General features: G+C 45.8%; 2 protein-coding genes across 4 annotated transcripts in view; one reads left to right on the top strand and one right to left on the bottom strand.

Moving 5' to 3' along the window:
- Window positions 1-51: 51 nt before the first annotated feature.
- On the bottom strand, window positions 52-5,130 carry LOC134538133 (zinc finger protein 16-like). 2 transcript variants are annotated; one of them, XM_063379171.1, is made up of 3 exons: window positions 5,006-5,130; window positions 3,187-4,690; window positions 52-1,933 (listed from the first exon to the last, which is right to left on the bottom strand). In XM_063379171.1, the coding sequence occupies exons 2-3, from the start codon at window positions 4,600-4,602 to the stop codon at window positions 317-319; spliced, it is 3,033 nt and encodes a 1,010-aa protein (XP_063235241.1). In that variant the 5' UTR covers window positions 4,603-4,690; window positions 5,006-5,130; the 3' UTR covers window positions 52-316. The 2 variants fall into 2 exon arrangements, with proteins under 2 accessions (XP_063235241.1, XP_063235242.1); XM_063379172.1 differs by having other exon boundaries at window positions 5,094-5,124.
- A 3,535-nt stretch (window positions 5,131-8,665) lies between these two features.
- The window catches only part of LOC134538131 (zinc transporter ZIP11), a 140,663-nt gene continuing 140,222 nt past the window's right edge, over window positions 8,666-9,106 (top strand). The window contains exon 1 of one of the 2 annotated variants that reach the window (XM_063379167.1): window positions 8,666-8,797. The gene's annotated coding sequence lies outside the window, so the exon portion shown is untranslated. Of the gene's footprint in view, window positions 8,798-8,922; window positions 8,983-9,106 lie in introns of those variants that run through there. The other variant, XM_063379169.1, reaches the window with a different exon arrangement.

The following is a 9,106-nucleotide window of genomic DNA, read 5'->3' as shown; positions in this document are numbered from 1 at the left end:
ATGTATCACTGTGGTTTCCATAAACTACAGAATATTTATACACCGAGTAAATTTTAGGGTGCTATTATGTGTATTTACTTGCATTTCTGTGTTATTTAGGTTTTATTACAATTCACCATATAATGTTGTCTCTACGGATTACACACTGTACCAAACCATGGAACCAAAATTTTAAATTCACAATTTTGTTTGTATCCAATTTAGGTACGAGAGACTTCATTGCAAATAAAGGATTCATCGTAATACCAAGTGTACAAATTAACTAACCACACAATAAATCAATGAACAACTTCAATAAATATATTTCACAGTATAACTACACTTTCTTGCAATGCTTTCTGATGTGCTTGTTGAGGGAACTCCTCACAGAAAACGTAGTCCCGCACTTTGCACAGCTGTGTGGTTTCTGCTGTGTGTGGGTCAGCATGTGTACGCTCAGTCCGCTGAACATCGTCTTGCCGCAGACCTTACAAGTGTAGCGCTTCAGCGTGCCGGCGTGCCACTTCTGGTGTGCGTGGAAGCTCCTCACAGACACGAACCTTTTTTTACAACTATCACATTCGTAAAGCTTCAAACCTTTGTGCTGATTGATATGATCGATGAGCGTACTTTTGTGTTTGAAATTTTTGGTGCATATATCACACTTATAGAGCCTATCCTCAAAATGTATTTTCGAATGTTGATTCAAATTGCTGACACTGCTGTAGCACTTCCCACAAATATTGCATTTGTGCAATTTTTCTTTCGAGTGACTTTTCATGTGAGCAACTAGGTCGCTGTTTCTCGAGAAGCCTTTGCTGCACAGGGAACACTTGGCGCGTGCGTTGTTGCCGTGACGGGCAGAGATGTGGGAGCGCAGGTGAGCTCGCAGCGTGAACTTCCTGTCGCACTTCTTGCAGCGGTACGGGAGGTCCCCGGAGCAGGAGCGTATGTGCACGGTCAAGTTGGAGGCGGACTTGAACCGCCTCCCGCAGTGCTCGCACATGAAGGGGCAGTCCCCGGAGTGCAGCCGCAAGTGGATCTGCAGCGCGTGCTTGCTGACGAAGCCCTTCGCGCAGACGGAGCACACGAACCGGAACCTGCCGTCGTGGCGGCGGAGGTGGTTTTCCAAGCTGTACCGCTGGCGGAACTGCTTCCCGCACCTGTCGCACTGGAAGCAGAGCTGGCCCGCGTGAAGCAGGGCGTGCCTGTCCGAGGCATGCTGGGTCGTGAAACCTCTGTGGCACTCTCCGCAGAAGTGAGTGTGCTCCTCGGAGTGCTGCTGCTGCTGGTGAATGGACAGATACTCGTTGCTGCAGAAATATTCGCCACACGTTTCGCAGCGTAAGTTTCCTCTCATCTCGTCCGCCTTTCCTTCTTCGTTACCACCGCCGCTGAATGCCTCGTCGCAATTTTTCTGCTCCGCATCACGTTTGTTCTCGCTGCGCTCGTAATCCAATGCCCCATCGCACGCGACTGTGACAGCCTGCTCTGGGAAATCGGCAACGACACCTTCGCCTGCCACATTCTTATCCTCAAAAATCCTTGCATGAGCATCATCGCCCAAGTTGTCAACGGACGAGGAATGCCCGTCCAGCTTACACTCCTGATCAACATCCTGTTTTATTTCCACGCTTGTCACTCCACTGCACTGCTGCGCCGACGATATCTTGGGGCCCAGAAGCTGCACTATGCTGTGCTTCGCGGTGGTCAGCTTGGTCTCCAGCGTGTCCACGGTCTCCACGAGGTTCAGGCACCGCCTGCACATGAACTCGGAGCAGAAGCTGAACGCCTGCTCGTCCCCGCCCACGGCTTGGACGAGTCTCGCGGCCACGGGAGTGCGGGACGACGAGGTCACCGGACTGTCCTTGCTCACGTACACCAGCTGGTTGCTGGCACTTTCCGTGTCGCAAACCAAACAGCTCGACTTGATTATGCATTCGTCCACGGAGATCTGGAAAGCAAATAAGTACACTCAATTTCTAACGGCATGAAATAAGGTGGCACAATAAGAGCACTTTCCGTGTCGCAAACCAAACAGCTCTACTTGATTATGCATTCGTCCACTGAGATCCTGAAAGGAAAAATAAGTACACGCAATTTCCAACGGCACGAAATAAGGTGGTACTATAAGACACTGAACTGGCATTCTGGGGGAATACTGGTCTGGCTATCGTGAGTTTGATTTTTCATGGTTTGCCTAAATCACTCCAAACAAATAGTGGCATTTTTCCTTAAGACACTGTATGACACCCATGTTGATTTTTTTCCGTTTATTTAATGGCTACATTTTCCTAAAAATTTAATTCGATACCTCCCTTGCATTTGTTGTTCTACCACAAATATTTTTCAACAGATATTCACTTCATGTGATGATAATTATTAAGACTTGCACGCGTCTTTTCACCCACAACATTACCCTAAGTGGACATATATTGAAAATATCTGCAGCAGAACAACACATGCAAGGAAGGATCAAATTAAAATTTAAGGGACAGCCCCTAGTAATGATGAAAAAGAAAAAAAAAATCAACATGGCATTCAAGACCCATCCTTAATATGAGCCAAGGCCAATTTAATCCCCAGTTCCCAACAATGAGATGTTGAATATTCAAGGACAGTTATTTATGTAGGATGGTGTGTAGAATATTTTGTGGTAATTCTTCAGAAGAGTCACGAACGATGTCTTACTAACAACAAATTGTGAGAGGAAAATTGCCCAATGTTTATTTACAAAATACTCCAGTCAATACAAGTAGCCTACCCATATATGTTTAATCAACATCAATATTGATATAAGTTTGTGTCTATACAAACTTGTCTACTAATTTCAACTCATCAGGGCCGTCACGAAATTGGGGCCTAGTGGACAAAATACCGGGGCCAGGGATCTGGGTTGGATTACTTTTTTTATGATCAGAATTAAGTTTTGGTTAAATGCTACTTATTCCATGATATAACATTCACTTCAGTGCTAACTGGTGTATTAACTTGCATTTCCATGTTATGCTGTGCTTTGACAGGGTTTTCTGTGTTATTTCGGATTTTTCGCAATTCACCATATACTCTTGTCCCTAATAATAAAGGCTAATTATACAGTAAAATTATTTAATCTAGCATTCTAAATCTAAATAATTTTAAGCACATATGGAGCCTAAATACAAACAAATTACCACTGCAACGAAACTTGAATTATTGCTAACTCACCTCACTTTCAGAAACATCTTCCTCTTCAGTTTCCTCCACTATGATGTCACTCTCGCCTGCCAGGCTGGAAGCGTCCTTGTTCCTCGCGCCGTCGTTGCAGTCCGGGCGGTGCAGCTGTTCTCCAGCCGCGACTGATACGCCCGGGGGGCACATCTGCGCGAGCTCGCCCACGCCGTACGGGCCACCCGCACACGCCTTCGCGACCGCCGCTTGCTCGTAGCTCCCGTGCTGCGGCACGGCTGATTGGCCGCTCACCTCCGCGCTCGTCGCTGGCTTCGCTTCCCGCTGCGCGCTGCTCTCGGCGACGCCGCACGCCATCGGGACGTATGCGGCCCCCTTGTCGTGCTCTTGGAAGTGCTGGAACGCCAGCAGCTGCCCCTCCGACGGGGAAAACATCTTGCAGCTGTCCGGGAAGCCGCCGTAATGCAGCAGCTGCTTCTGGTTGGCGAACTGGGCTTGCGGCTTGGAGGCCAGCTGGTTCTCGCTGTTGTTCACGTGCAGGAACAGCGACGCCTGGGAGTACAGGCCTTCGGCGGAAAGGGGCGAGCACATCTCGGAGGAAGACCCGAACACCGACTGGTTGGAGTAGCACTCCTGCTGCTGCTGCTGCTGCTGCTGCTCCGTCTGCTTCCCGTGCACGCCGTAACCGGAGGGGCCGTAGAGCTGGGCGTTCTGGTCGAAATATTTCTGCGGCTGCTTCTTGTCCTGCTCCGGGCACACCGACCTCTCCGAAAACTTGGCGCAGAACTCGTCCTTCTGCTCCAGGCTGCAGCTCTGCCCGTTGCCGAAGCTCACGTTAGTCTGCTTCGTCGTGCTTTGTTCGTGCAGCAGCATGTTCTGGGCGACGAGACACGAGGAAAACTGTTCGACGCACTTGTACGACTGCTGGACGTTTTGGGTTTGTTGGTTCCCGTAGCTGACGACGCTTTGGCCGCAATACCAGCTTTGGGGGTCGAGATTCGCGACGCTCTTGACGGGAAAAGTCACGTCCTTGTCGAATCCTTTGAACGAATCGTTGGAAAATGGTAGGTTTGTACCCATATTTTTCTGTGCGCTCGACTGGGTCACACAACAGGCCTGAGGTAAATTTTGAACGTTTGCAATGCCCTCCTTTCCTGGGTACAGTTGCTTATTATTTCTGCCCACGTTTATGAGGGGCATGTTAGTTACTGCAGAAGAGACCCGTGTATCTGGCAACCACACAGGTGGCTCCACATGGGTGTAGTTGTTGAAATTTGAGGCAGGGAAGTTGTTCTGAGGGAAACCTGACTGCGAACCCAGCATTCCATTGTACAACGTGGGTCCTTGGTTCGGCAGATGCGGGCTGAATGTTGCTGGGGATTGCTGTATGCCTCCGCGATGGAAAAAGTGTCCACTAGAACTTAATGGTGATGGAAAATTGCTAAGCTGAGACATAGTTTTTAGAGCAGCATCCAAAAATTATCAAGCCTATTTTTCTTTCTTCTTACAATTTGCAGAATACTGTGCAAGTCCAAATGAACACCTGTTAGTAAAAATTGGTTAAAAATTATTACTTCAGGTAAAATAAGAAACTTGATATAACTGAGTACATATTCACATTAATGACAATAAAAATTATCACCGTTAATAACTTATTTCATTGTGTGGAAAGTTTCATTACCAAGAGACAATAATATGCAATAAAAAAGAAAACTTAATTAGGGGCGTAACATGTATTTAAAATATTTTGAGGGAAGGCAAAATATATAACACAATTCTTCAAATAAAAATAAATTAATGTAAAACAAAAATTATCGTTTCCTTAATCTATATTTGTTTCAAGTCCTTAACAGTTTACCTTCTAAATCCTATTTCTAATTCCAAAACAAGGTTAAAACCAAAACTATAAAAAAACGACTTGTTTGTTTAAATCAATTTTCTTTTACCTTCAGTACAGATCAAAGACTATTCAGATTGGAAAGACAAATGTTGAAAGTTTGGCAAACTACAAGGTTTCGCCGCTAGATAGCAGTGGTGTTCGATCAACGTAACACATTCCATTTAATGGAATCAAGGTGACCATTTGCGAATTTTAAATTACAATATTAAATGTATGTTAACACTTCTAATAATTTATGTTTTTGAATTACAACGGGTTATTAAATATTTGTTTACACTTCCAATACTCAATTTCTTTAATATAACAAAGGCTTAATCTATCTCTCTCAGTGGATTAAAATTTGCTTTGAAATAGTCTAGCATTGTTTGATGTCCGTATGCTAAACTCGGTGTAGTAGAAAGTTTGATGCTAACATTAGAATATTAAAGGCTCCTGCATACAAATGAAAAAAGAGAATTATGCGAAGGAAATATCTTGGAGATGAGCAAAGGTAAAAAATAAAATAAAAATTTGTGTAAAATCAAATCTGAGGTTCATGAAACAAATATGTTTTAATCATTCTAACCAGAAAAAGCGTGCAATAATTGTACGAGTGTTTTGTGTGTCTAGTTTTTAATAACCCTTGGCACGCAATCACAAAAACGAAACAGTAGTTTGGTTAGGTTTAAGAGATGCAATGTGGCCCGTGCAAAGCATTTACAGTATAAAGTAAACTGAAATCCTTACTTTAAAGTCAAGATGCTACTGAACATCATGGAGTATTATTGTTCGACGAAATACGTTTAACACAATATTTGTTTTTTTATTTTAATTCGGTGTCTCGTACAATCACAGGGTTAGAGGGTGTAGGTTCTAATACAGCACAGAAAAATACATATATGTAGGCTAATCATGATATTTAGTACTGTTCTTTCAGTCATTTATCGGTGACGGACCAGTTGTTGGTGTGTATCACACCAAAAATGCAGCCCTCTGGCTGTGTCCTTACAAATCTTGTTATAGATGTAATGTGAAACCAGAAGCATATGTTCTGTTCGTATACTGTATAGTTTGTGATCCAAAACATGTGAAAGAAATCTGGTAGTGGAGGAACGGATGAGAAGAATATTCAATTGCTGATCGTTAACAAAACATCAACTTGCGAGTATTTAGCCACACTATATGGGTGCCTGCCATTTGTCGTCTTCTGGGCTGTACCATTGGTGGAGTTAGGAAAGTTTATGCCCTGTGCGTTCTCAAGGAGGTTTCTTGGCGACATGGTGAGAGACAGAAATTACGAAATGAAGAACAAAAGATACAAATAGATGTTTTAATGCAGAAAAGACACTTTACACGGTGCTACCACAAAACTCAGTCCATTGAGTTTCGGTGCTCGAGAACGGCCCTGCTTAATTGTAAAACATGAACATTATGGTTAGGAATCGGTTCTCGAAATGAGCAGTTTTAAGATATTGCGGAGTGGAGGTCCGTGAGAGACAGTACGTGGTTACATATTAATTGACACACGAAGTTCATGACATAGTACAAGATGAACACTTTTACATGACAAAACACACCCTGATTAACATTACAAAATGCTATAAGATGAAATAGACCAAGTCCCAAAGAAGGTGCATGGACAAAGGACATCTCTGCTATGTCGTAGTCCCGGATATCACCCCCGTGATGCGGGTTGCGTCGTATTCTCAGGGAGAGTTCAGGCCTCGTGGCGGGGAAAATTAACACTATCCGAGCTACAATGACGTTTGGACAGTTTGACCACAAGTATTTATTGAGCCCTTCGTGTAATCTAGGTACATGGGCAATCCGCGGCACAACACCTGTCCCTCCGCGGAGTGAGACTCGGCTGCACGTGTTTGGGGGGTGGGAAGGGGCCAAGTTCGGACTGCACCCCCTGGTTCCATGTGCGATTGATGAACTGTCTCTACCCCTTCCCTATGATAGCGAGAAACCAATTAAGTTGGAACGCCGTCGCCAGCGACGTAAAGTCCGCCCCGTTGCGGCACGCACGTGTCAGCCGATGCGTGCCGTGTCCCGCCTCAAAGAAACAAGAAAATACTTATATACAATTAAATTAGTTACAATGGCGACCGATAGCGTAACGCACGTGAACGTGAGAGTCCCGATCACCCGGATCCAATCTCACCAGTCGTGGCTCCCGTCTCACTGCCGCACTTGTCTCGCTGTGCGACCGCCTCGCTCAGCCGCCAGATGACTACTGTGTCGTTGCCCTGCGACTCTCATCCCTAGACACGTCTGTCTTCTCCGGCCGCCAGACTCCGACTGCCCCCTCCTGCCGCGCGTCTGCTTCTCCGCCCGACCTCCCCCCACTCCGCGACACGTGCAGCGCTTGGAGAGATTCCGGGTGTTGGCCTCAGCTTCGTCGTCCGGTTACAGCAATTAATATTATACTTTAGAAAAACATTTAATTATAATGACAAAAGTTTACGAAAAAATATAATATACACATATAATAAAAATGACACATTATTAAATATAAAGTATGTTCCACATAACACACATTCACTGAACGGGGCAGGGAGGATCAGGAGTTGGCGCAGCATAACAGACTTTATGAGCAGGGGAGACACTTGGATCGACGTCAGCTTCATCTCGCTAGGAATAGAGTTCAGTTCCTTTACATGTGAATTAACATGGCGACGAGGTTGCATAAGATACTAAGCATGAGCGAAGGTTTCCACATTCATGTTCCTTACGTGGTGACGCGACCTACAGCAAAAGTCCCATGAAAGAATTCATACGAATTACATTATGATATGATGCCTTCTGCCTTCTGCCAAGGTGATGTTGAGGGTGTGGAGTTGCTTCTGGGTGCCAACTAGCAATAATAGCTACGTGCTAGTGCGTAGCCGAGACTCTTGACTCAGGGCGTAACGTCGACACGTGGCCGGCAGGCAGTAAGGGTCGTTCCGTCAGAGTTCCCCCGGCTGTTTTAGCCACCAGGGACGCTATACTACGGGCGTTGTAACAAATACGCGGGGGCTCAATTCAAAGTGATTTATTGTCAGGCACGCTATACATGCGCTGCGTCGTGCATGACCCGCTTACTAGGAGCCGCGCTCTATAGGACACGTTTCTGATGGGCTGAAAACTCACGCAATTCCGGGAGAGATGGCAAAGGCGGAGGTCGAGAGGCTCCGCGGGCGACTCGCGTATCGTCTCCTTGGAGGGCGGTGATTAACTGGCGATGGCTGTGACGTCCGCACGACTCCCCAGCCTCGCTCCCGCGAAAACGTGTCGTGTGCAAAAGTAATCCCGGGCCATGTACGCCGCCTGATCGCGCTAAAGACCAGAATTACAATTAATATTTAAACATAGTCATTACTTAATTAATATTGTTTTTTAGAGTGCTGAATGTTAATTTCAAAGTCCAGGTAATCAGGTCACCTAACAGTACCCCCGTGGTCGACTTTCGCGCGGGCGACAGTCGATTAGGCAGGGCAGCTTACGTTCGAGGCGTTGCACCACCCTGCACCCAGGTGCGTTCACGTCGCACACGCTCGGGGCGAGGTGGCGATGCGCCATAGCGGTCTATGCGGATTCGAGGAGCACTAATGGTTGGCGTCAGATAAAAAGTGTCTACACGTTTCATCCATGGATGGCCCAGTATGGGAGAAAGTCTACAGTTCAAAAATGCAGCTTCCGGTCCGAGGATAGGTTCGCACGCGACCCGCCGACTACAAGAGTAGTGAAGCTAAAATATGTGAACACGCAGTTGCGAAAGAAAAAGTATGTATTAAGCTGTGAGCTCTTTAAAGCTGCTCTGTGGTGAGGTCGACCACGGGGCCGATGAAAGAGGATTAGGATGTACTTACACTACTGCAAATTAGTCAGAAAAACAAATCGGTGAGGACCACTTGGCTTGGCCCGAACAGTTAATGCGCCTGTCTACGCCACGGAGGCTGCTTTAACAGGTTTGACATTGGAGATGTCTGCCACATCTCTGTGAGAGCCAGAGAAGTAGCCATGTCATCAGTATAATTGTTAAAAGCGTATGTTATCATAAATATTAGTTAAAATTTGAGTTTAAACAATTGT

This window comes from Bacillus rossius, chromosome 13 (genome assembly GCF_032445375.1).
Source record: "Bacillus rossius redtenbacheri isolate Brsri chromosome 13, Brsri_v3, whole genome shotgun sequence".
Lineage (NCBI taxonomy): Eukaryota > Metazoa > Arthropoda > Insecta > Phasmatodea > Bacillidae > Bacillus > Bacillus rossius.
This window is presented reverse-complemented; position numbering and strand designations above follow the sequence as displayed.